The sequence below is a fragment of the Barbus barbus genome, assembly GCF_936440315.1.
Source record: "Barbus barbus genome assembly, chromosome: 35".
In the NCBI taxonomy this organism is placed as follows: domain Eukaryota; kingdom Metazoa; phylum Chordata; class Actinopteri; order Cypriniformes; family Cyprinidae; genus Barbus; species Barbus barbus.
In genome coordinates this window covers 27,724,104-27,751,482 of record NC_136763.1, presented here as the reverse complement: position 1 = coordinate 27,751,482, position 27,379 = coordinate 27,724,104, and the positions used below count along the sequence as shown (strand labels likewise).

The 27,379-nt window shown below is 41.5% G+C and overlaps 2 protein-coding genes across 5 annotated transcripts in view; one reads left to right on the top strand and one right to left on the bottom strand.

Moving 5' to 3' along the window:
- The window catches only part of LOC306854955 (transcription cofactor vestigial-like protein 4), a 41,091-nt gene extending 22,721 nt beyond the window's left edge, over nt 1–18,370 (top strand). For both annotated transcript variants that reach the window (XM_079393276.1, XM_079393275.1), the window contains 4 exons: nt 7,068–7,257; nt 12,256–12,475; nt 13,174–13,297; nt 15,901–18,370. In XM_079393276.1, coding sequence (XP_079249402.1) covers nt 7,068–7,257; nt 12,256–12,475; nt 13,174–13,297; nt 15,901–16,145 — 779 coding nt within the window. In that variant the 3' untranslated portion in view covers nt 16,146–18,370. The remainder of the gene's footprint in view (nt 1–7,067; nt 7,258–12,255; nt 12,476–13,173; nt 13,298–15,900) is intronic.
- A 534-nt stretch (nt 18,371–18,904) lies between these two features.
- LOC306854953 (ubiquitin-like modifier-activating enzyme ATG7) overlaps nt 18,905–27,379 on the bottom strand; it is a 116,435-nt gene continuing 107,960 nt past the window's right edge. For all 3 annotated transcript variants that reach the window (XM_079393272.1, XM_079393274.1, XM_079393271.1), the window contains one exon: nt 18,905–19,848. In XM_079393272.1, coding sequence (XP_079249398.1) covers nt 19,816–19,848 — 33 coding nt within the window. In that variant the 3' untranslated portion in view covers nt 18,905–19,815. The remainder of the gene's footprint in view (nt 19,849–27,379) is intronic.

Genomic DNA, 27,379 nt, shown 5'->3' with positions numbered 1-27,379 from the left:
TATGGCCCATCTGTATGATTATCATCTGAATGGAAGCACATCAGCGTGTTTACTGACTCTATGACCATGTCTGCCAATATCACTTCATGTCTGGCAATCAGAATACTTCAGTATACATACTATATACAAAGCATTTTTTTCTATTTTTTTTCCTTTATTACTCAATTATTCTTTAATTTTTTTTGTGCTCAAATAAATCTGTCTTTTATAATTGAAAAACTATGCAGGAACATGTATAATGACTAAAATAGCTTGTATAATTCTGCAATCCATTTGGTGGTTATTTTTCCTCAAACAGGGGGGTGGGGGCACTATAAATAGTTTCAGAAAAAATATTGCAGGAATCTCATTTTTCATGGTATCTTCTTCAAATTTGAAATATAAACTCATGAGACACATGGCTTTCAACCCATTACTTTTCTGGATTGCTCCAGGACTTATTTCATGTATTTGTATATGAAATAAAAAAAACATTCAGTGTGGAAAAATATTTTTCAAGGCACGTCAGTGTCTATAACTTTTTATCTTTTCGAGCATTATCAACTCTGGATGATGGATAGTAAAACCCAGAGTGTCTTCTTTCCAAAGATACCTAATTTGTTTAAGCACACTTTGTCACAAACTGTTACCATTTTAATTTAGGTAGGTTATTTTCACCTATGAGGCCCACAATGGGGGCAAAGGTTAACAGGTTAAATGATTTTTTTTTAAATTCTCATCATGGCTGCATTTATTTGATTTAAAAAAACAAGCAACAGTGAAACTATGAAATTAGTTTGAAAAAAAAAAAAAAAAGCTGTTTTCTGAGTGAATATATGTTGAAATGTATTTTTTTTTCTGTGATCAAAGCTGAATGTTCAGCATCATTACTCCAGTCTTCAGTGTCACATGATCCTTCAGGAATCATAATAATATACTGATTTATTATCAGTGTTGGAAAACAGTTTTTGCTGCTTTAGTATGTAGCTATATGTATATGGAGTCAGTACATTTTTTTTATTTTTCTCAAACATTAACAGTTTTATTCAGCAAGTGGTAGTAAAGACTTACATTATTAGAAAATATTTCCATTTTGAATAAATGCTGTTTATTTTTTTACTTCTGAAAAAAAAAAATCTATATATTTTTTAGAAGTACTTGTACAAATATAGATTGCTGTGCCTCGCCTGATGAATATTTCTCCCATGTCATTGACTGACTGCATCATTTGGGTTTCGTGGCGAGCGTGTTTGCAGGTATCTGGCGTGTTCAGGAGGAAAGCGTGGCCTGCTCTGCTCTTCTGCTCGCCAGCTGAGCTCAAATTGAAGCAGGCCTGAAACGCTGACTGTCATCTTTCCTGCTGAACAAAGGCTAAAAACGGCTGCTGGCAACAGAAAGATAAGACCCCCGCTGAAGCCGTACCTGTTCAGCAGCAGCAGCCGCCTCTCTGCTTCAAGAGAGACAGTTCTCTGTGTGCATGCTGTCTGCTGCCCACAGAAGATCAGATTTCAGACCCTAAAACCAAGAGGCCATTGTTCTGCAAGTATGAAATTAGGTGTTTGTTTCTTTTACTGCACGTTTGCCAAGTTGTTGCAAAAGTGTCATTTGCATCAGAGGCTGTGTGTTATTTTGATGTTCTGTGAATGTAGGTGGGCTCACATCTGTAACTCAATCCCGTTCTGGCTTGACGTTTGAAGTCTCCAGTAGTAGGGGCAGACTTTGATCGCTTACGCTCATAATGACAGTCTTTCAGTAGATCAAACATTGGTTACATCTCTTCTAACGCTGATAGTCATCTTTTATGGCTCCTGCAGTTCCCAACAGAGGTTGCTGTGAGGTTTTAACACGCTTTAACAGTCTCAGAAAATACAGACTCGCTGAAGTGTGAAATTCAACAAGTAGGCTGAAGGAAGCGTCGTTCTCCAGTTGATGTCTTTTCAGTTGTTCATGTGTGAATGGTGTCTGCATGTCAAGCAGAAGTTCTGCTGAGAGAAAGTCATGAGATACGTTTTCCCTGAGGAAGACGGGTAAATTAGTGTTTCGTCAACTAACTTTGATTTCAGCCCCCTTTGAGTTGAACATTTATCACAATCTTTAGAGCAAATCAGTTAACGTGAGCGTCTTCTGAGACGTCGAGTCTTGTCTGGAGTCAAGAATGTCTAGCTACATTCACTCTGGTCTTTGGTTCTTCCATGTGAACACAAACTGAAGCCGAAGTGCTGGAAAAATTAACATTCCTGCGATTGATCACAATAAGTATGTGTAAATGATGATAGTTATTGTGTGGAATTTTGGCCAGGAGAAGGAGAAAATTTGATTAATGATGAAGACAAAAACTAAGAAATACTAGTTCTGGATGAGAGAGAATCCGCAACCGTGAAGCTACTCACCATTTACACAGATGGCAAAATGAACTAAGATTAGCTGTGCTGTGATGCAGGAAGACAATGCAGTCTGAGTATCTGTAGTCCATGATCTCACAGACCTGCCTGTGTGTGTGAGTGAAATGCTGAACATGGGAAATCCATGGCAGTATGAATGAACAAAAGCATGCAGCTCTCCCAGAAATTTTCAAAAATATGTGTGAAGGGAGCTTTTGTGCTTTTTTTTTATTTATTTATTTATTTTATAAAGAACTACAAGTCTTTTCCCTGATTTGATTTTTGATCAGTCACATACAGAAACACTAGCTGCTTACTACATGAACCTATTTTGACATTTGTAATGATTGAGAGATTGCATACAGTCTTTGCATTTCACCAAATCACAAGCATTATGTATATGCCATTCTCAGGTGACAAATTTGGCATCAGATGATGATGATGATTATTATTACAGGGCTCCAAACTGCGACTAAAATGGTCGCATTTGCGACCAAAAATATTAATTTGCGAGTGAAGTTTTTGCTGAGGTCGCCACTGGCGACTATATATAATTTGCATGAAAGGACTTTTTTCCCGATTGTTTTGCGCTCACATCTTTTGTTATGTTCACGTATTAAACATAAGACGATGCGCATCAAAGTTTTACTGGAAAAGAGTTTCAAACAGTCCTCGTCTCTGCCGCACACAGTCTGCTGAACGCAGTGAGAGAGACCTTATAATCATTTATAATCATTACTAATAAGGCTTCTTCTTATCGAGATCTTAGTCTATGTTCTGTTAATACATGGACTTCCTGTTATTTGAAGCGCACTTGCCATCCAGTAATCGCAAAAAGCTTTGTGCTGTCTTACTTTTTAATAAACAAAGTATCATCTTTAAAATGCTACGAAATTCAAATGATGCGGTTTGGGTGCTCTTTAATGCGGACCACACGCGCACGCTTTCGGTAATATAAACACCAGCGTCCACACGGTCTGTGTATGCGTCCGGGTCGCGCGAGCGGAGAGTATCGCACTTAATGCTCAGGCGCGATCTCTTTAGCACCTCAGTTAAAGCAGCAAGTGAACCCATTATATATTTCCATTTACTACTATAGTATGAAATGAACATGATCAAAAGGTAGGCAATAAGAAAGCCTATAGTACAACTTACTGAAATGTTTTATGTAAAAGCTCATTCAGTGTTTCAAACTGAGGAAATGTATAAAGCTTGTAAACATTGCATTGTAATACATTTACCTCAGAATAACCACTCAGTGTCCATAAACTCATCAGTCAGCTAGAAAAATAACTATAAAGAGGAGCGTTTTGCTATATTTATGCGCTGTTGCATATTAATATTTTTACTTATTCTGTTGTACATGATTCAACTCCTCCTATAACATTGCATTTTACTAATGAAGAAAAACAGACTGAATGTGTGAAAGACCTGACAACATTTATAGGATGCACTGCACTCAGTTGCCAAGTGATGCTTATGGTCCATGATATCGGTACAGATTCTGTGTAACGAACAATTCTTTGTGATTGTATATTTCAAGTTGTAAAAGACATTTAATTCACACTTTAAGTGAACCTTAGTCCCCCGGTCGACCTGATCATCTACAAGATGGATTAAAATGCTGATAAAGCCTAGAAAAGATAAGACATAAACACATGACAAAATGATTGAAATGTTAAAATGGGGGAAAAATAAAATGATGATAATAAAATAAACCACTTTTATTCTGTGGCACCTAAAAAAATAATTTGGCGCCTAAGTTTTTCTTTTATAGGAGCCAATGGCTCCTTACTCGATTTTTTTGTCTGGAGCCCTGTTATTATTAAAAAATAAAGTTATCTAGCCATTTATCAAAAGTCACAGTAAAGACACTGATAGTCATCTGATAGATTTCTATTTCAAATAAATGTTGTTCTTTTAAACTTTCTATGAAGTGAAGTGACATTCAGCCAAGTATGGTGACCCATACTCGGAATTTGTGCTCTGCATTTAACCCATCCAACGTGCACACACACACACACAGCAGTGAACACACACCCGGAGCAGTGGGCAGCATTTATGCTGCAGCGCCCGGGGAGCAGTTGGGGGTTCGGTGTCTTGCTCAAGGGCACCTCAGTCGTGGTATTGAGGGTGGAGAGAGCGCTGGACATTCACTCCCCCCACCTACAATCCCTGCCGGCCCGAGACTCGAACCCACAACCTTTGGATTACGAGTCCAACTCTCTAACCATTAGGCCACGACTTCCCCTATGAAAAAAATGTCACAGTTTCCACAAAAATATTCAGCAGCACAGCTGTTTTCAATATTGATGATAATAATAAATGTTTCTTGAGCAGCAAATCATCATATTAGAATGATTTCTGAAGATCATGTGACATTGAAGACTGGAGTAATGATGCTGAAAAATCAGCTTTGATCACATAAATAAATTACAGTTTAACAGTTTTGTTCAGCGTTATGGCCTTATGCATCCGGCAATGTGGCCATGCAAAGGCAAAACAGATTGATTTGGCTCAACAGTGGTCAGATTTAGTGTGGAAATGACCTATAATACTGTGAAGCTGCTTTGACACAATCTGTGTTAAAAGCGCTGTATAAATAAATCTGACTTGACTTTGTAGCCATTTTCAGTATTATTGTAGTTACAGCATTTTCACTTTATAATGCAGAACAGACAACCCCACCTTAGTAACTAGTAACTGCAGACACATCAGTGCGTTGAATGACCGTTGATAAATGTAATTCAAGCACTATTTGGACAGTAATTGTTTCTCCGGTTTCAAAGCCATTTTTGGATCACTGTTCTTGTACACTCTTTCTCCTCATTGATTGTAGGTTAAAATGGATGTCAATAAAATGATCAGCTATCACCTGTAGATACTGAAGACCTTATCTAATCACATCTAAAACTATTCATTTCTCATTCAGGAAACCAATCCTGTTCAGATACTGCTTTGGACAACACCTTGCCCTGTTAATGTTTGTTAAAAGCAGACTGTCATTCAGCGTTTCCCAACCCTGTTCCTGGATGCACTCCAGCAGTTCACATTTTGGATGCCTGTCTTCTCTGACCCGTCTCTTTCAGGTCCTGGAGTCTGAGCTCGTTTGAGCTGAATGAGATGTGTTTGATCAGGAAGGGTGTAGTGTCGTTGTTTCTCTGGGAAACACGGCATTCGACACCTGTCTCTGTACAGGATTCCTCACTGATAACGAATGAATGGCCAATAACTTTCATCCCGCATCTCCTCATGGCTTTCTGGAGACTATCGTGTATAGATAGGCTATCGTGTGGACGTTTACTGTGCGCCGCAGCCTTTTCTCTATTAGCTGCTCCAGCCCTGCCAAAACAATGATGTCATCGCTGTTGCCATGGAGCACGGTCAGACGAGCTGAAACATGCCAGTCAGGAAAATAGGCCAATTGTTTTGGGAAGTACCTCGTGAGCTCTATCATTGCTTTACTTGAGGCTGAAGTCAAGTAAGGAGTGGGAGAGACACCTGGCCCGATTATTTTTTTACCATCTCTATTTATCATTTTACTCTGTAAATAACTGCGCCAGTGCAGAAATCCAGGTCTAGCTCAATAAATGCATCTTATAAAGTTTCTCAGGCTTAGTTAACCTCATCCCAAGTGGAAAGTCCCATTGGAGAGAGCATGCCAGTTGTAATTTTCCGGCTTAACTCCTACACAGTGTCTGTAAATGCACCGAGTGCCCTTGTACTGTACTGAGAGGAATCTTACAGTTCTGTGTCGTAATGACACTTCAGTGCATTACTTCTGTAGATTTTAGCGACTCGTTTGATTGCAAAACAAAGGCAGAGATTGATTGCGTTTACAATGCAAGTATTGAGACTTTGCCGTGTCAGTGTATCAATGCAGTACACTACATTTTTAAAGTTCTTTCCTGCATCAGTCTAATGTTTTCTTTCTGCTGTGATGTGGAGGTAAGATACCAGTCAAGTGTTCTCAAAAGAGAAGAAAGTCAAAGCAAGGGCTGATGAGTGAGTTTATTGTGATTGCTGTGATTCTTCTCTCTGTGATGTGATGGTTTTTATGTTCTGAATATCAAGATCAAAGAATTGGCCTGTATTGATGAGGAGATGTGTATTATAATGAGTGGTCGACTGAGCACCAAATGAGTGAGGAGACAAATCCATTTACTTCTGTTTTTAAATGATATAAATTATGTGGATTATCTTTATTAGGGGAGAGTTCTCAGCACATATTGATTATATGGACACATTCTTTAGACACTATTCACTCCAGCTGACTTCTGAAGACAGAAATTATACACTATCCAATGGCAAGCTTGTTGGTAGAAGTTAAAGTGAAACCTGGCTAAATGACCAGCATTTTGTAAGGAACTTTATTTAATAAGTATCAGAAGCAGATTTAATTTATTAAATACAATGTTGTTTATAAGAAGATTTGCAACAAATATGTTCACTTCTGTTCTATTCTCTTGAGCTTTGTATTTGGTGTGTGTGTGGAGTCAATTCTTCCTTGTCTGCTCACTCAAATCATTATGCCAGTAGTTCAGCAGATCTGCTGTTTTTGTGTTTTTCATTTTGTATTTCAGATGATGACTTGACCACGTTCTAAATCTTGCAGTACACGTCTCTCACAGCCTGTAAAAGCACACTCTCCTGAAGCGGTTGATGGTGCTCATCTGTGTTAATGCCGCTCTCTTGTGTTTGCTGTAGGTGAGGCTGCTCTGAGAGGCGAGTCCAGAATGCCGGCCATGTCCCTGTCCTCTGCAGTCAGCAATCACAGGACGGGCCCTCCTCCCATCAGCCCCAGCAAGAGGAAGCACAGCGGGGACCAAGCAGACGACGACATCGACTGTAACAGCGAGCATGTGGCCAAGATGAGCCGGCTGTTTGCCGCACAGTTGTAAGTGGATCACGTGTCTGTTTTTTTATCTGATGCACTGACAGATGCTCACAGATTGTTGTCTCACCACCGAATCTTTGGCAGTCATGTGCTGTTTAGAAAGCCTTGTACTCAGCTGAAGTTAGGGCCGTGCGGTTGGCGTTCCTGCAGAAAGAACGTGGGGAATGTTTGGGAATGTGCTGAAGAGCGAGGGCTGGAATTCCTGAGATTCTGGCAGTCAGAGCCGGAGCACATGGGTGCCTGGCCATGCCCTCGTAGCAGAGCATTCCCTTCATTCCAGCCCCAATTGGAAGAGCAGCACTCATTCGCTGGACACCGGATCTGCTCTTCGTCAAGGAAAAGCCACACTGGTGCGAGGCAGAGCAGCCCGGGCTAATTTATGACCTGCAATTTGCTTGGTAAATTAGGACCAGTGCAGGAGCCAATGTGAACAACAGAAGGGGCTACTCAGCACAACGAGCTTGATTTGATCTGTGTTCGGGGCTTTGACATCAGTATGCGCTTGTTTAACAGCACGAGCTGTTTCAAACTTTGAATGGATTTACTTTTGCAATGCTCTCGCTCTGATACATAAACACTATTTGATCCTCATCTTGGCAACCCGTCAGAGCTTGTTGCCAGTTGAAAGGTTTAGCACTAGCAGGATCTGAACTGCTCTGCAGCAGATTGCGGTTTCATAACAGCAAGTGCCCTTTTCACAACTTGCACTGCGTTAACACTTGTTTTGCACCATCTCTTCTGAGTTTACTAAGGTCAGATCCTCCTCATGCGCCATTTTGCTAGTTGATGTACAGAATTGCTTTAGCTCAGTGTTAAAAAAACACAAGCAGTGAGCAGTTGTATCGTTGAGTTCACATTTGTTTTTAGAATTACTGGTAAACTATTAAATTACTGATCATTAGTAAACCTCAGCAGAAACAAACATGTGGAGTATAATTGTTTACAATTAGAGTATAAATAAATTACTTTTACATTTTAGCCTTTTAAAACTTGAATACTGAAGAAATGGTGAAACAGAAGACACTGTTTTTTTGATGTTTTTTATACCGCATTTTATCTCTCTCTTTTTATTCATTTATTTTTTTAATCTTTAAAACTCTTAATACACACAGGCCTGGAGTTTCGGGAAAGTTTTTGCCAAACGTTTCCTTGTTTTTCAAGAGCAGGAGTACGTTTACATTTGAACTCTGAGGACCGAGTTGTTGGTGTGCCTCTGTATTGCTCCAGGACGTGATTTTCATTGGGTGGAGGTGAATGAGGCGCTCTTGACTGTTTTTGTTGGGAGTTTGCGGCTGACACCAGACACCGCAGCTCAGGTTTCCATGAGGGTGTTTCTCTATAGAAGGGAATGAAGGAGTGGGGGCTGGGAAACCTCTCTTCCTATGCCTCTCGTCACTATAATCTTTTGTTGTTTTCAGCATTTCTGGCCCTCTGTTATAAATGCACAGTGTTTAGAGTTACGTTTCATGTTAAGCTTGTTTTTGATCTGAAAGGAGTTTGTCCACATGTTTGGTTATTGTATAGTTTCATTCTGGTCTTCTTTGCCAGACTAAACAGTTTGGAGTATAGTTATACAAGCCTCCTCGTAAGGCTAGTACAACTGGAAACTCAGGGAGACATATTGTTGTGGAGTGGGCTTCGTGTCAGGGTGGGGGCCATTTTCTCCATGAAAACAAAGGGCCTCTTATCCTGTCTGCCCACTGCGTTCTGGAAGCTTGCTCCGGCCTGTCCCACCGGAGACGCCCCACTGTAGACGCCTACAACAAAATAAGAGTCCCTCTTGTGTACTAAATGACTGATCTTTCTTTTAAAGTTTAAAGTCAGAAATGCAACAGGCTTGATCCATGCGTTCACCTACATTTCACCCAGTGCCGAGGGGTTTTATGAATGCGTTCCTGTAGAAAGTGTATATCAGAGCAAACGATCGACCGCAGCTTGTGTTCCTGCTGGGAACTTGGAGACTCCGTCTTTCTCATGCATCCGTGGCCAGCCAAACGGAGAGTCATGCGCAGGCCGTGCCAGCGTGGTTAGGGTTTATAAAATAATGTTTTTCTGCTAACTTTTATATATAAACAATCACATGGCTGGCTCATTGGTGTTTGGATTATAATTTGTCAAAGCAGTGAAGTCTGAAGTTAAACTGCCTTTTACCTTTTTGGCTGCTTGTTCTTAACACCTGAGCCAAAAATAAGCAACGTGCCAAAATGTTCTAGTTGCTTCAGTAACCACATTTAATGTTTACAAATGGGAAGTTAATGAATTCAAGAAATATAAATGTAACAGTAGTTAAACAGCATTGTGCTATTAATAAAGCTTGTTGGCTGCTTTGTAATAAGAATGCTTGAAATATGGCTAATAGTGAGCAGCGTGAACATTTCCAGAGAATGGACTGTTTGTATCCTGTGGTTCTGCCTTCCTCACCTTGATTGCTCCCAGATGTTTCCTGTATCTTTATGGGTGAGCTTCCAGTGACTTAAAGAAGAAATAAGAGAAATCTTCCTGCCAAGATCTGTGGTGGAATCGTGAGGTTTTCCCGCACGGCTGTGAAATGCAATTATGAGAAAATGTCCCTGGTTTTATTGGCCTGCATCTGTGACTGAAGTGAGTCTAGCAGAGTTCACATCACTTCAGTGGAGTTTGGAGCAGACTATTGAAGTAAGCGTAAAAGATAACTGTTGGCTTTTAAGAGGAAATGCTAAAATCATATAAAAGTGATGGTAAAGCGTTTGCATCTGTTTTTGTGTACATTTATTCCTGTATCGCACGTTTTGACTGTATGTTCAGTGATGTTTGGATTGATGTGTGGCTTCATCAAAACACACAAGCTTTGTGTTCTAATGGGAAAATGCATTTCTTCTCGGAGCAATAGTGTTGAAAGCAGTGGTGGATTATTGCCAGAGCATTTAGCTCACATCAGAGAGGAGCAGCAGGAACTGAAAGATCTCATCAAAGGGCCTCGTTGCTGTTTCTTTTCAAAGGATCTTGGGTGAAGAGGCTTTTAGCAGGTTTTTCTGAATGTTATTGTGCTCCTCCTAGAGCTGACCTTACTGCTATTAATAAGATGCCTAAACCATACACAACTTTGTGTCCTTGTATTATGGTGTAAATGTGTGTTCACGGCAGGAAAATTTAGTCAGAAAGCTTGTCTTGTAAATAGTAATGTAATGTAATAAATGTAACCTTATATAATTTGCTTTAAATTGTTTTGTGGAACGTAAAGATATTTCCAAGACAGTCAAAAATTGAAGTGATCTGTTTTATTTTGAGTAGCTCAGCGTTTCTTTTCTCTCTCATGTAATAATGTAAAGCAGTCCTACTGATAGCTGTGCACATTTACAGCAGCATTTCCATTGTTTGACACATTTCTAATGTCACGGTGTAACCTTTCAGGCCTACAGTGGGGCTGTCAACATGCCATCTCAACTTCTTGAGGACAGTTGGACGCTATGTGTACACGGTGTATTTATTACAATGAAAGCGGATCCCGCTGAGGAGGAAGGGACTGTGAAGGAGTAGCTTCTGACAGCAAGACAGATTTCGCTCCACAGCTTTCCATTAGTTATTGCGAGGACAGTAATTTCCAGTAGACGTAACTGTTTACTTGCAGATGCTTTGCTCTCCAATTGCGTTGCCAAGTAATGGCCGATTTCAAGGATAGCAGCCCACACAACAGAGACCTGACAAAATCTCCAGTGCTTGTCCTTCCCGAAGGTGGAGCACGGTCACCAAACTGAGGTTACGAATTCTGCGCTGAAAGCATTTCCTTCAAATACCTGATTAGAGCTCTCTTGTGTGCTCGGTGAAGGGTATTAAGTTCTCTTCCTGTGAAGCACAGATGAAGCCTTTTGAATAGTGCACTTGGCCCCTCGCTGGGCCTCCGCTCTGCTGGCAACAGGAGACCGATCGTTCCGGAAGGGTGGAATGGCGCTTCTGGGCTTTGCTGCATGTGTGTCTATTCTTTTAAGAGGGAAAAGAAAAACAGGAAAGGAGGTCGGTGGTGGGAAAGGGCCTTTTGTAGCGAGCTAATGCAGAGCTGGAGACGAGATTTGAAGAAGTAGAACAAAACTTGCTTTAAAACAGTCAAGATTATGGAGCAGCCGAAGCTATGCACTAGGGCTGGGTGAATTATTATTATTTTTTTTTTATTTTATTTTTTTTCTTCGATTTGACCAATTCAAATTTAATGTTTTAAATTGTTACAATTAGTCACTTTGACAATATGCTAATGATGACAGTAAAGAGAAAAGAATGATCCCATTGCATGTCACTCATGATTAACCACTCACATATGAAATGTTCTGTGAAGGACCATAAATAAATCGTTAGGTGCCATTTGCAAAGAATGTGCTTTTGTTGACAAAGATGCGATGGAATAGAAAAAAATGGGAGTGGGAGCTTAAACCTCTTATAACTTGAGCGCAGTGTCTCTATAAAAACAAACACGTCCATATTTACATAGAAAAACAATGGAAAGGCAGCACAATCGAATGAAATGCCTGTGAAGAACTACTACTGTATGTCTGATATTTGATGTTTGCATCACAGTGACCGGCTGAAAGCTGCTTTTCATTGTTTTACAGAACATTTAATAGACTACTGGTGTTAAACCTTCTATTTTGAATTTGAATTACCTTGACTTGTATTGTTTCTGAGCTTATATAGGACAAGTTTGTACAAGATGTAATTGTCGTTCATCCATCTTTTCTTCAAAGATATTTCGCAAGTGATTTGTTTAACATTTACATGACAACTTTATGTGTGCTGCACTTGAAATAGAATTTTCTTCAACTGGAGCATTAATAAAGAAAAAGTTGTGCACTAAACGAACGCTTGAATGTAAGCACGGCGACTCTGTCCAATCCACTCTTATCGAGTCATTGGCTGCTCGTGGGAGGTGTGCGCTTTTGCCAGGCCCGCTGAATGCAGAATTAATAGCTCTGCTTGTTTGTGCCGCTGGATGTGGGCCTCAGTACAATCCCTCCTTTGTTTGTCTTGCAGAGGCAAGCCTGCCAATGGGGACTACCGCAAGGACCCCCGGGATCGCAGCCGCAGCCCCATAGAGCGCATCGGCGCCTCCCCGATGAGTCTCGTTGGTGGGCACCTATACTCCCACATGCCCAGCCTGGCCATGGACCAGCCTCTCGCACTGACCAAAAACATGGACGCCACCCGCACTGTCGCTATCTCGCCCACTGTCAGCCCCGTCGAGCGCCAGCAGGTAACTCCAGCACTGCCATCATTTGCTCAGCCTCATGTCGTTTTAAACTTGCATGACTTGTGACTCTTTCTTATGCAGAACACAAAAAGATGTTTTGAATAATGCTGGCAACCCAACAGTGATTTATTTATTTTTTATTTTTTTTGGCCTCTTGTATTTGTTGTCCATATAATAGTAGTCAATGGGAACGGAACTGTTTGGTCATTAACATTCTTCAAAACATTTTTTATGCTCCACAGAAAAAATCAGTCAACATGAGTCGTCAAACATGAGGCTGAGTAAATAATTTACATTTTTAGGTAAACTCTCCCTTTAAAGGAAGCAGAAAGCTTTGTATCTTTTTTCCTAAATGTAAATAAATGCTAAAGTATGTTTGGCTTTGTCTAGATATTGATGTTTAGAATCTTTGTTACTCATCAAAACATGTATAGTAAGAGTTATGCACTGGTATGAATCTGAACTCTTGCTGGGCCAAAAACTGTCCTGAAACCATGTTGAGCTACTTTTCAGTTTCCAAGAATAAAGTCAACTATCCACTGACGAGACTTTATTAATTCAGCTTATGAACAGCAGGTGTCTACAGTGTAGAGAGAACTAAAAGCACTTTTTTTTAGTAGTTATACTTGTTTGTTTGGACACTTACTCTGCTGCTCATCTCATTCGTGTGTGTGTGTGTGTGTGTGTGTGTGTGTGTGCAGAATCGTCCCTCTGTGATCACATGTGCCCCAGCGAACAACCGTAACTGTAACCTCACCCACTGCACTGTGTCTCACAACGGCTGCTCACCCGGCCTGACTTCAAGCTACCGCAGACCCTCCAACTGTAAGTAAAGACTACCCTCAATGTCCACGGATGGGCTACAGATTGATGTCCAATGACTTTCTTTCCCTTAATGAATTCACTTAATACAGATGCCATGTTCTCTGCAGAGGGAACTGTTAGATGTTCAGTAAATTATTGCTCATTTTGTGTGTAATCATATTACCAGTAGAAGAAATGGAGCAATTGTGACATGCAGGAAGTGACATCGTTCAGACCATTTCTAGAGTATGATCAAATTTTTTAGGTTTTATAATAGTTCATATAATTTAAATGTAATGTTGACAACATTAGTCAGGATTAAACACCTCATTATCAAGGTTTTAAATCAAGTTTTGAAATGTGAGTTAAGGACCATAAGATCTTTTTAGTAGGAATGTAACCGTTCGCATCACATCACAAAAACCGTAGACGAGCTGAATGAGACGCAGATTCACTCTCTGCCAGCAGGTGGTGCTTATGGAGCGGCAGTGATACAGCGTTTCCTTGGTTACCGCTGTAAACAAAGCAGCACTGCTTTTATGAACACTAATATGCATTATACAGAGGCAAGATGAAAACATCACCTAAGCCAAAGAATATAGACCCTTTTAGGGCCGACGTTAATTAACGTCACAGCACTAGCTGGAGGCAAAACAAAGCGAAAACTGGAGGTGGCCCATTCAAACCAGCGCAGATTCGGCTACACAAGGAGCTTAAAATATCATCATCTTGTGATGTTGGGAGCCCGAATCAATGTTGTAGAGGCTCCAATTTGAAATGTTAAGGCATAACGTTACCTGATGCCACTGCCAGACAAAAAAACGATGACAGCAGTGGTGAAACGAGATAAAACGATAAAACTTCTTATCAGAAAAGGTTCAATAAAGTATTGTCTTTTGTTATGGGCACGTCTAAAGATTTCTTATGCATCTCACTATGTCATGTATGAAATAATGTCTGTGTACATGTGTGTAAAACAACAAACGGACAATTTATATGCTTAATCATATGTAATTGTATATACATTGTTGCGATTAATTGTGGCTGGAATAATAATGTAGCTGTAAAAATAGTTCCCTGCTGAAATACATACATACACACACATATATACACACATCTTCATGACTGGACTGTGAGTTAGATGTGAGTCACTCAACCGAAGGGAATCCTGTCAGGTCGTCCATCCTTTGAGTAAAGCGTGTGCGGGTCGGCCAATCTGGTTTCATCCGTTAAAGTTAACCTTTTTGAATAACAATCACGGTCCTGGACAGTGCATCTATACCTTACATATGCAGGTAAAATCAGAACTTCTCCAGTTAGTATTAAAAAACAAGCTAAACAGACTTCATAGCTAGCGTTAGTGAAGCAGTCAGTGGAATCTTTCTGCCTCCACCTAGGCTCCACCCACAGAAAAACGTCACAATGTTTACTAACAGAAAAAGGGTCTATAGAATACCCAAGACGTGCCACTCGTATAGTTTTGAATGGGGAAAAATGCAACGCTTAATATGGCTGCTCAAACGCAAACGCTTCTGAATGAAAGAGCCAATCGCTAATCGGTGAAGTCAGCGCGTCACTGCAGCTGTTGTTAGAAGTCCCAGTTGCTATAGAAACAGTCAGCGTTCTGAGACGTGCACTCAGGACTGCGCATGCGCACTGGCTGATTTAGCCTGAGAAATAAGCTTTTTATAACGCTATTTGAGCAAAAGAAACAACATTTGACAGTTTGGGAGAATTTGTTTCCCCATACAAAGTGATAAGAGCTGCACTTGTATGCCCGAGAGGCGTTTCAAAGATGGCCGCCGAGTGACATGACTTGTCTTAAAGAGACTTTCTCGAAGCTTTTCTGAGGACAGTCAGTTCCCCTCAGAGATATAAACCCTACTCCCAAACTGTATTGTGATTCATTTAACATTGAATAATCACATTCAAATTGATTCAATATTGATTTTCAACCGGCTCAGGGTGCATCACTACATTCCTACTTTTTATTTGTGGGAAATAAATTTGTCCACTCTTTGTTCTAAGTAAATATAACAAAAATTACAAATAAGAAATGTTAGTCAAACTATGAAAAACTCAAATTTAGTAAATTTCAAGTAAATTGCATTATCCATCTGCTACATGTATGAAGAATGCGTTGCTGCTAGAAGATTTATTGGTTTAAATAAATATAGAAAATGTACTTTTCTAGAGACAAGATATCAGATTTACAGTGAAAGGATTCATTGATACTTTCCAGTTCTGCAGGTTGAAAAAAAATAAAAAATATTCAAAATTTGTGCAGAGCTAACTTGCGTAGGTCTAGAAGGCATATTAAACAAATGTTCTCCCTTCTTGACTCAACCATAATGAGTTACAACATGTGTTTGTCTCTTAAAGTGTCACATCCATAACAGTACTCTAGCCAGCTTAGCTAGGGAAATGAAATGTCTGGACTCTCCCTGCAGGGCGTTACTGTTAGTATTACACACACACACACACACACAAGCGGTTCAGTTTTCTGATAAGTAGTTACATTTCACATTTTCATGCATGCCATGCTGGGCAAACACCCCAGATTCTAGTTTTGTGCCCTATCTGTGATTTTATATAGTACTAAGCTGTGTTTCTGTGTCCCTCAGCGAACACAGCCTGCGACCCCGTCATCGAGGAGCATTTCCGCCGCAGCCTGGGCAAGAACTACAAGGAGCCCGAGCCCGTGACAAACTCGGTGTCCATCACCGGCTCGGTGGACGACCACTTCGCCAAGGCGCTGGGCGAGAAGTGGCTGCAGATCAAGGCCAAGGGCAGCTCCTCGGCGAGCCCAGACTCCTCTCCCAACGGCCACATGGTCAACCACAATCACTCCCCTTCCCTTGTGTCTTGAACAGAGGACCAGCGAACCCCATCCTGCCTCTTCTTCCAGCCGCTTCACTCTCAAAGCATGCATGTTTTAGCAGAGCTGACGTATAGCTATGTACATAAGAACAAGACGAGGAGGTGCTCCTTTAACTTTCAGTTGTGCTTTTGATTCTTTTTCTTTTGTTTGCAAGTATGCTAGTATACTTTTAGCTTGGCTGTTGCGTTATGGGATGCCCATACCTTGTTTTTTTTTTTCTTTTTTTGTTGAGATAAAGATCAGCCAGACACTATAATCGAACCATCTGCCTCAGATACCAAAGAGACCGCTGATGCAAACCTTTTACCCAGAAGCCATTCTTCCATCGCACTCTGTCTTTCTCTCTCTCTCCCGGTTGAATCTGTACGTGTATACTTGAAACGGAAGGCCTGGACTGATTTTGCACTATGAATGGATGTGAGTGTAGCGTCGATGGGCTGTTCAGAAGACGTTTCGAAGGTGGTGTGGTTCACGTGGCTTTCGCAGGAAACCTTGGTCAGGGGAGGGAACCCATTTTGGGTGGCTTGGGCTCTCGCTTCTCTACGGCGCTGACACAACTGGACTGCGGCAGACGTGGGCATTCTTCTCGTTTCGGATGGGTTTTTCCCGGGCACTGTGGTTTTAGTAGAGTAGACTAAAGATTTAAGGGTAAACTAGTGCTTATAAGTGCATGTGTTTTTAAAATAGCTGGTATCTATTATTGTGTAGACATTTCAATCGTAATACTTTTATCCTTTTCTTCAGATTTTATTTTATTTTTGTCAGTAACAGTCCTAGATAAACTTACTGCTGGTACAGTTGTACTCCATATTATTATTTTCTATTCAATATTCATTGTGGTAGCTGCCAGATAGAACACAGAAGAGAAATCAGCCTCCGGATAGGCCATCTATATATTAACGGTTGGTTTTTGTATGTTATTAATCCGTGGTACAGGATGCTGTTGCTTTGCATGACTGAAAAAAGAGCGTTCGCAGCTATGGACAGGTCAACTGTAGCGTTGACAATCTGCCGGAAACGTCGAGCTAGTTTTGTGTGTTTGTTGTTCTTCATCATCTTCTCTTAATTCTGCGTTGGGCTGTGCAAGCGGTCCGCCTCTATCGAATCACAAACATTCCTCTGATAGGGAACGGTGTCCAGGTCTTGTGTTCAGTATAGCTACTAACTAGAGACGCTCCAGCTCGTCCTTACATTCCATCGGCCCTGGATTCAAACACGACGACTCTGCTCTTTCTGTGTGTATTCACCACGAAGAGACCTCGAGGATTTCTGAGGTCAGACAGACACAGACAGACAGACACGCAGACAGACAGACAGACAGACAGACAGACAGACAGACAGACAGACAGACAGACAGACACAGACAGACAGACAGACACAGACAGACAGACAGACACAGACAGACAGACAGACACAGACAGACAGACAGACACAGACAGACAGACAGACACAGACAGACAGACAGACACAGACAGACAGACAGACAGACACTTCACTACCGATCTACTGGGTAGGACACTTTCTGCTTGACATACGTTACCCTACACGCTGTAGGTAAATCACTAAAAACAACAAAAAAAGTTTATATAGGAAACTATAAGACCATCATTACGCTGTGCGTAACGAATGTACAGAGAAAAAAAATTTAGGTATTTTTTTGAGGAACAATTAATTTGTTAATGATATGTAGTTATTTAATTTTTCCCTTGTCCTTTATTGTAATCATGCTTTTTTTTTTTTTTTTTTTGAGAAAAAAGTTGATCTTTTTTGTTTGTAGGTTTTGTCTGTTAATGGTTAAAGTGCAGGAACACAGTTATTCTATGAAAACACTGCATTAGTGTAACAGCCACTTGTGTATTATTTCTGAAGGCCACTGAGTCTCGACACACTTCTGAACGGAGGCTTTCGACTGTCTCTGGACACAATTGAACAAACAGACTCGAGTCCCAGCGACTGACTGCACTCCAGGACTGTCGCTGGAGAGTCGAGCAACAAGGTTTTCTATTTGATGTGCGCTTCCAGGAGAACGACGACACAAACCAACATAAAACACTTCTCGCTGCACCTCGAGTGTACTACTTAATGATTTGTAAATCTGTATTATACCCTCATTTCATGGCCTTGTTTCTCCTTGGAATAAAACAAACTTTTGGCAGGCCATTGTTTTGTACTTTTAAGTAGCCTCAATGAACAATAAAGTGCTCTTAAACCACAGCCGTGACTTATTCATCCTTTGTGAAAACAACTGCTTACATTTGGGAAAACAATATGTTTTAATGTCAGTTACTGTAATTCCACCAGAGTTAACTGCAATTTGTGAACGCAATGAAATGATTTCACTGCTCTATCACCACAGAGCATGTGCCAGGAAATGCACCCCTGGTTTCACAGCTAGTCCCAGACTAAAAAGCATGCTTGAGCTGTCTCATCTGAAAATCTCATATCTTCAGTGTCATTATTCTGTCAAAATGCACACCTGTAATGTTTTCTTCTAAGGCATTTTTGTAAAAGTTAAAAAATCTTAATTTAACTAAGGTCTAGTCCTGGCTTAAGTTAAGCCCTGTTTGTGAAACCGGGCCGTAGTCTTTCATCTGGCCTCATTTTCCCTTTACCTACAACACCGACTGAGCCCATGAGCGCCACAGAGAAAGATCTTCACTTCCAACCTTGTGATTCTAGGATGTGGATACAACTCTTTGACCGAAGTAACCAAAAAGCAAGCAAATATGACATGACGTTTCAGAATGGATTGTGAATATATTTCATGTTTATTATGAGCACAAATGGCAAAGTTCAGAATGCCACATTTCTAGAGTGTTACAGTGCAGTGGTGTGAGGACAGAGATGAGCAAATTCACCTGGGAATACAAACCGAGAGTTCAGTGCTGTTATTTCCCACTGATCATCTACTACACCGTTCTTCAGTTCAGGTGTGTTTGTACTGGCACTGAACTCAAGGAAGGTCCAGACCCCTGCCATAAACAATCTAACACACTGTTAATGAACATTAGGCCAGTTAATAAAAAAGGAAAAATGCCTGAAGACAGGATCTTAGTCAGCACAGATGCCATATTTAACTGCCCTTGGAAATCATGGCTGATGAAATGCCTTCCAAAAAACAGTCCAGTGGATAAAAAAATACAGGCAGGGAAATCTGAAAACGTGTGATGTTAAAAAGAAACGTTCATCCAAAAAGAAAAATGTAATTTACTCACCCTCACATTGTTTTAAACAAGATATTCTGAAGACTGTTGGTAACCATAGACCTCTATATTATGGGGAAAATAAAATACTATGGAAGACAATGGCTACCGTCAACTGTTTGTTACCAACATTCTTCAGAATATCTTCTTTTGTGTTTTGAAAATGAACCAAGTCTTTGGGTTTTTTGAACAATATGAGGATGCATAAATAATTTAAATTTTTAAGACAGAACAACACTGGACTCTGTTTAGAGCAGATCACAACATCAGTTTATTGTTTCTGGTGCCTGTCCAAGCTCTGATAGTTAAAGTGATTTCATGTGAATGGTTAACACAAATATTTCAACAAGTATATGATGAAGGGCCACTGTGCAGTGAGGTCACTGTCTGAGAAACCAATATAAGAGCACAGACGAGAAAACCACCGCCAGTTAAAGGAGCTTCATTCGGTGTCTTCAGATGCTCTCGTCGTCGCTCATGTCCCAGATCTGCAGGACAGAAGAACAGGAGATCAGAAAGCTGAAGTGTGAAACTGTGCAGCATTATCATCTGATGACGGTTCACCTTAACATGCAAAACTCTTTTCAAGCACTAATCCTGCACTAACACGCATGTTTGAAGACTAAACTCCGAGACTGAAGATAAGCGTCCTTTGAAGACAAAGAGGCCAGAGTGAGTGTGAGTTTGGATCACGGAGGTGGATGGAGCCTCTTTCTTCTGTGGCACACCTGGTTGTCAAAATCTCTGTGTCATTGACATGCTAATAAATGCTGAACAAAAAAACAACTTCAGCAGCCTTTTCCCTTTGAAGCCTGCGCCAAGTCAAAAAAAACAAAAACCCCGGAGAGATAAGTGAGAGGTGAAGTGAAGACGACGGGCAAACTCTACTGACCCTCAGATAATTAACGTCACACACACACAGCAGCTCCTCGCAGATCAGTCGTATAAAACCTTTTAAAAAAAGCAACTGCACAATATCAAAAAAGGAAAATAGTGTGTCAATAATGTAAAATGAAAAGATTTTCAGTTAAAGGCATTTCATTATTGATTCAGTGATGTTATCATCCAGCTCAGTTCAGTTTAAATAGTGTCTGTGCAATCAGGTCGACGATATCGCTGGAAATTAAGTGTCCCCAACTAAGCAAGCCAGAGGCGACAGCGGCAAGGAACCAAAACTCCATCGGTGACAGAATGGAGAAAAAACCTTGGGAGAAACCAGGCTCAGTCGGGGGTCAGTTCTCCTCTGACCAAACAAACCAGCAGTTCAGTTCCAACTGCAGCAAAGTCAGATTGTAAGGGCTCAACTGGTTCCAGTGCTCTTTCCCGATGGCTGTCTAAGTGGCTTGGTCCTCACTGGGGATCTGTCTCTGGCGCTCATCTCGGTGTCCTGGTCTCTGCTGACGTTCAGGGCTGTAGAGGTCGTCTCTGGGTGCTGATCCACCATCTGATCTGGATACGGACTGGATCTGGTGACTGCAGTGACCATCTGACCTGGATACGGACTGGATCTGGTGACTGCAGTGACCATCTGACCTGGATACGGACCGGATCTGGTGACTGCAGTGACCATCTGGGCTGGATACGGACCGGAACTGGTGACTGCAGTGACCATCTGACCTGGATACGGACTGGATCTGGTGACTGCAGTGACCATCTGGGCTGGATACGGACTGGATCTGGTGACTGCAGTGACCATCTGACCTGGATACGGACTGGATCTGGTGACTGCAGTGACCATCTGGGCTGGATACGGACTGGATCTGGTGACTGCAGTGACCATCTGGGCTGGATACGGACCGGATCGGGTGACTGCAGTGACCATCTGGGCTGGATACGGACCGGATCTGGTGACTGCAGTGACCATCTGGGCTGGATACGGACCGGATCTGGTGACTGCAGTGACCATCTGACCTGGATACGGACCGGATCTGGTGACTGCAGTGACCATCTGACCTGGATACGGACCGGATCTGGTGACTGCAGTGACCATCTGGGCTGGATACGGACCGGATCTGGTGACTGCAGTGACCATCTGGGCTGGATACGGACCGGATCTGGTGACTGCAGTGACCATCTGACCTGGATACGGACCGGATCTGGTGACTGCAGTGACCATCTGACCTGGATACGGACCGGATCTGGTGACTGCAGTGACCATCTGATCTGGATACGGACTGGATCTGGTGACTGCAGTGACCATCTGGGCTGGATACGGACTGGATCTGGTGACTGCAGTGACCATCTGGGCTGGATACGGACTGGATCTGGTGACTGCAGTGACCATCTGATCTGGATACGGACTGGATCTGGTGACTGCAGTGACCATCTGACCTGGATACGGACTGGATCTGGTGACTGCAGTGACCATCTGATCTGGATACGGACTGGATCTGGTGACTGCAGTGACCATCTGATCTGGATACGGACTGGATCTGGTGACTGCAGTGACCATCTGGGCTGGATACGGACTGGATCTGGTGACTGCAGTGACCATCTGACCTGGATACGGACTGGATCTGGTGACTGCAGTGACCATCTGGGCTGGATACGGACTGGATCTGGTGACTGCAGTGACCATCTGACCTGGATACGGACTGGATCTGGTGACTGCAGTGACCATCTGATCTGGATACGGACTGGATCTGGTGACTGCAGTGACCATCTGACCTGGATACGGACTGGATCTGGTGACTGCAGTGACCATCTGATCTGGATACGGACTGGATCTGGTGACTGCAGTGACCATCTGATCTGGATACGGACTGGATCTGGTGACTGCAGTGACCATCTGATCTGGATACGGACTGGATCTGGTGACTGCAGTGACCATCTGGGCTGGATACGGACTGGATCTGGTGACTGCAGTGACCATCTGGGCTGGATACGGACTGGATCTGGTGACTGCAGTGACCATCTGGGCTGGATACGGACTGGATCTGGTGACTGCAGTGACCATCTGACCTGGATACGGACTGGATCTGGTGACTGCAGTGACCATCTGATCTGGATACGGACTGGATCTGGTGACTGCAGTGACCATCTGGGCTGGATACGGACCGGATCTGGTGACTGCAGTGACCATCTGATCTGGATACGGACTGGATCTGGTGACTGCAGTGACCATCTGGGCTGGATACGGACTGGATCTGGTGACTGCAGTGACCATCTGACCTGGATACGGACTGGATCTGGTGACTGCAGTGACCATCTGATCTGGATACGGACTGGATCTGGTGACTGCAGTGACCATCTGGGCTGGATACGGACTGGATCTGGTGACTGCAGTGACCATCTGGGCTGGATACGGACTGGATCTGGTGACTGCAGTGACCATCTGGGCTGGATACGGACTGTGTGTCATGTGCCGTCAGTCTCTGTGTGGTTATCATCAAGAATCTCACTCACTGGTAAAATACGGTCTTGTGTAACATTTCTGAGAAAACCCATAGATGCAGAAATGTAATATCACATCCATTAAATCATTTGTGCAGGTGTGGTTTAGCAATAAAGGTGCACGAGGAAAACCTAGCTATACACAAATTCACTGCAGTTTCTGACATGAACACTAGCAGTAAAACATTTTAAAATTATTTTTGTTCCTTTTCACACAAATCATGATTACAGAGACAGATATTTATCGAATAAAGATTTTTTTTCATGTTATTCCTTACACAATACTATAAGCTCAAAACTCTTTTACCATAGTGTATGATTTATAAACTAATACATTTAGTAATTTGCATCACATAATCAGCTTTTCTGATGTAGTAAACTTGCTCGATAGCACACCCGGTGCAGCATTACACTTGTGATGTGAAGCACTCGTGTATGAGTTCGGCGAAACACGAGTCACGATAAAAGAGCTCAAAACTTATAGAAGCAAGACAAAATCACATGGTTGCTTCAGCAAATGAGTTTTTATGCCACATTTGCTTTTGTTAACTTTATCAGTCGGGTTAAGTGTAGGTACTATTTTATTTTCAAATGCAATCTGTACTGCAACAATATATGCATGAACCAACATCATAAAATATTTCAGAGAAAATGTTGCATGTTTTAAGCACCACTCAGGAGACATTTCACTTTTAAACTGCTGTGAAACATGCAATGTCATTTTTGCAAAAATGTTGCCACAGGCACATATTTTACTTGAGCCTGTTGCAGGTATAATAAAGTACACGGACAGTTGTCTTGTGTGGTGTGCTGTTAAAATGCAAATAAAAAAATATGCTTAAAAATATGACCCTGGAGCACAGAAGCAGTCATGAGTAGCACAGGTATATCTGTAGCAATAGCCAACAATACATTGTATGGGTCAAAATTATACATTTCTCTTTTATGACAAAAATCATTAGGATATTAAGATCATGTTCCATGAAGATATTTAGTAAATTTCCTACCGTAAATATATCAAAACTTAATTTTTGATTAGTAATATGCATTGCTAAGAACTTCATTTGAACAACTTTAAAGGAGATTTTCTCTATATTTAGATTTTTTTGCACCCTCAGATTCCAGATTTTTTTAAAAGTGTGTGTTTGTGTGTGTGTGTGTGTGAGAGTGTGTGTGGGCGCATCACTGATTTGTTGACTCCTCCCTCTTTTTGTGACAGGCATCAATGTATCTTGCTGCTAGTGAGATACAATCTTGTTTTTCACCTAATAAATACTGAAGTTGTGTTTTCTTGTTTAACATTTTGAAGTCAGGGTAAAGTGTTTCAAATTGTGGATAAAATGCCTCTCTAATGTGTTGATAGTTAGGACAGCTGGTGAGGAAGTGTTGCTCTGTCTCCACTTCTCCATGAGTACAGTATGGACAGATGCGGCTCTCTCTGGGCAGCCAGTGCTGTCGATATCTGCCCGTCTCTATAGTCAGAGTATGACCGCTCAGTCTGTACCTCGTCATCGGTCTTCTTAGTTTACAGTCTTTCACTGTACTCAGATATTCTGCAGTTGTGGAATCTCTATTTAGGGCCAAATAACATTCAAGTTTACTTTGTTTTTCTGTTGTTTCTTTCCAATAGGTTAGATAATGTTCTTTTTGTTCTTTTATAATTTGGTTGGGCCAAATGTTGTGGCTGATTATTTGAGTGTCCTGCTGCTGGATGTTAGTCATGTTAGTCTGTGTTTGCAGCTTCAGGACCATCTGAATCAGGGGACTTTTTTCAGGGTTCACTTCATGGTTTTTAAGGGCTTTAAAATGATAAGAGATGGGGTTGCTCATTTTTAAGTGTTTCCAGAATGTGATGGCTCGTTTCTCAATGTGCATTAGTAGAGGGTATTGGCCTAATTCTGCCCTGCATGCGTTGTTGGGTGTGCTCCTCTGTACTCCGAGGATACTCTTACAGAACTCAGCATGCAGGGCTTCAAGAGGATTTTTGTCCCATTTCTCAAATTGGTGATTTAGGAGAGGACCCCACACTTCACTGCCATATAATGCAATAGGTTCTATGACTGATTGGAATATTTTGAGCCAGATTCTAATTGGTATTTGAATTTGGATAGATTTTTTGATGGCGTAAAAGGCCCTTCTTGCTTTCTCTTTCAGTTCATTCACAGCCAAATTTAGTTTACCAGTTGCATTTATCTTCAGCCCGAGGTATGTGTAGTTTGTGGCATGTTCAATATTGGTCGTACCAAGGGTGAAATTGTGTCTCTTTCCCTGAAGTCTGGGTCTTTTCTGAAATGTTAGTACTTTGGTTTTGTTAGGATTAATAGTCAGGGCCCAGGTCTGACAGAACTTGTGCAGGATGTCCAGGTTCTGCTGTAGACCCTCTTCTGTTGGAGACAGCAGAACCAGATCATCTGCAAACAGCAAGAACTTAATGTTGGAGTCATGTAGTGTGAGGCCAGGTGCTGCTGATTGTTCCAGGAGTTTTGCCAGTTCATTAATGTAGATATTGAAGAGGGTCGGTGATAGAACTCTGTTCGTTTATTTCCAGTTTTAATTGCGCATTGATTGTTTGAATACATTGTTTTTATAATATTGTCTGTCTCTATCTCTCTCTATCTCTCTCTCTCTGTCTCTCTCTCCCTCTCCCTCTCTTTCTCTCTCTCTCTCTGTCTCTCTCTCTCTCGCTCTCTCTGTCTCTCTCTCCCTCTCTCTCTCTCTCTCTCTCCCTCCCTCTCCCTCTCTCTCTCTCTCCCTCTCTCTCTCTCTCTCTCTCCCTCCCTCTCCCTCTCTCTCTCTCTCCCTCTCCCTCTCTCTCTCTCTCCCTCCCTCTCCCTCTCCCTCCCTCTCCCTCTCTCTCTCTCTCCCTCCCTCTCCCTCTCTCTCTCTCTCCCTCTCTCTCCCTCTCCCTCTCTCTCTCTCCCTCTCCCTCTCTCTCTCTCTCCCTCCCTCTCCCTCTCTCTCTCTATCTCTCTCTGGCCAGAAGAGTGTCTGTATGGTCATAAAGCATGCTCTGAAAGGCTATGAGGATCAGGAGGGTGAAAGAGGTGAATCCACACCCTGCTCTGCTGCTGCAGAAGAGCTGTAATTACGTGCATCATCTTAATAACAGTGTAGTGATGCATCATTCAATTACTCCAGAGCTGTAGAGTCGTCTCATGGGCGTGTGACCACATGTCATACATGTTACACACATCAACACAAGCCTCGGGTTATATATATATATATATACAGCATGTGTGTGAGAGAGAGCCAGATCCACACTATAAAGAATATTCTGCCGAACTATCACTCAGTCCCACAGGAGACTGTGTTTGTCTTCTCTGCCAGTGTTTTCATTCTGCAGTAATTACTGAGAGAACAGCAGAATGAACATCTTCCTTTCCCACTCACATTAACCTGACGACAGTGCTGACTTATTATTAAAGCTGTCATTACATAACAATAATTTCAGATCAATCTCCGCAGCAGAGTTCCTCTCAGAGGCCTTCAGCATCTCCACTCATCACAAGCCACCTGTGCATTTACTCTGACCAGACCTACAATTAAAACAATCACATGAGCAAATCAGCTGAATTCATATGAGATGTCCTGTTGTTAAAGAAATATTTTAAAAATTAATTTAAAAAAATTATATATATAGATCAATTCATATATAATTTATTAAAAAATGATAATTTCTAAACATAAATCTACTGAACTTCTTTCTCGACTAAATTCATAAATGTGCAGGTGATATTATATAGTTTTATTAAGTGCCCTGTATTTATAACATGCTTGACTCAAAATATATTTTAAACATATTGCTCTTTTTTCTATAATTATGCGTTTTTATGATCTTGTAGATAATTGAGTGAATATATAAATATTCTACAAAAAGAATAATAATCATGCACTTTACAAATTAATTTTGTAGAGCTGTTTTGTCTTGTAAACGCTGCTTGATCTGCAGATTTCTCTCCTGATTCAGACCAGAACACTTTTTCACTGGAGGAAGCGTTATTATCAATTATAGACTCGTATTTGAGTTAAAAACGTCTTAGTGCTGGATTTGTTTGAGCTTTTGTCTTCTCCAGATGTTAACTGATGGACTGGAGTGGTGTGGATTATTGTGATGTTTTTATCAGCTGTTTGGACTCTCATTCTGACGGCACCCATTCACTGCAGAGCATCCATTGCTGAGACACTGATGCAGAGACACATTTCTACAAACCTGATGAAGAAACACTCATCCTGATCTCAGATGACCTGAGGGTTTATCACTGAATCACAACTGACCATCGATCCCAGTACCTCAGAATATGAAACGCTAAAGAGCTCAGTTTACTGTGGTTGAATACATCTCACTTTATGAATCACAAAACAAACTCTAACCAACACTAGAGTCCCTACTCAAACCATCGTTTCATTCAGTCTCGGGAACAAGTACGTCTCTGCAGCTCTGTTTCTTAACTGGGTTGAGTTTTTTCTAGGATTCTGTTCATTTGCAGACTCATGTGTCTCGGCTCGAGTTGCTTGGCCCTCATCTGCAACACGTGCAAACATGAGATTCACTGAAGCCAGGAAGAGCATTCTCATTCCAGAACACAGGTTAACTACAACAGTAATGCTTTAGTTTCATGACTATTT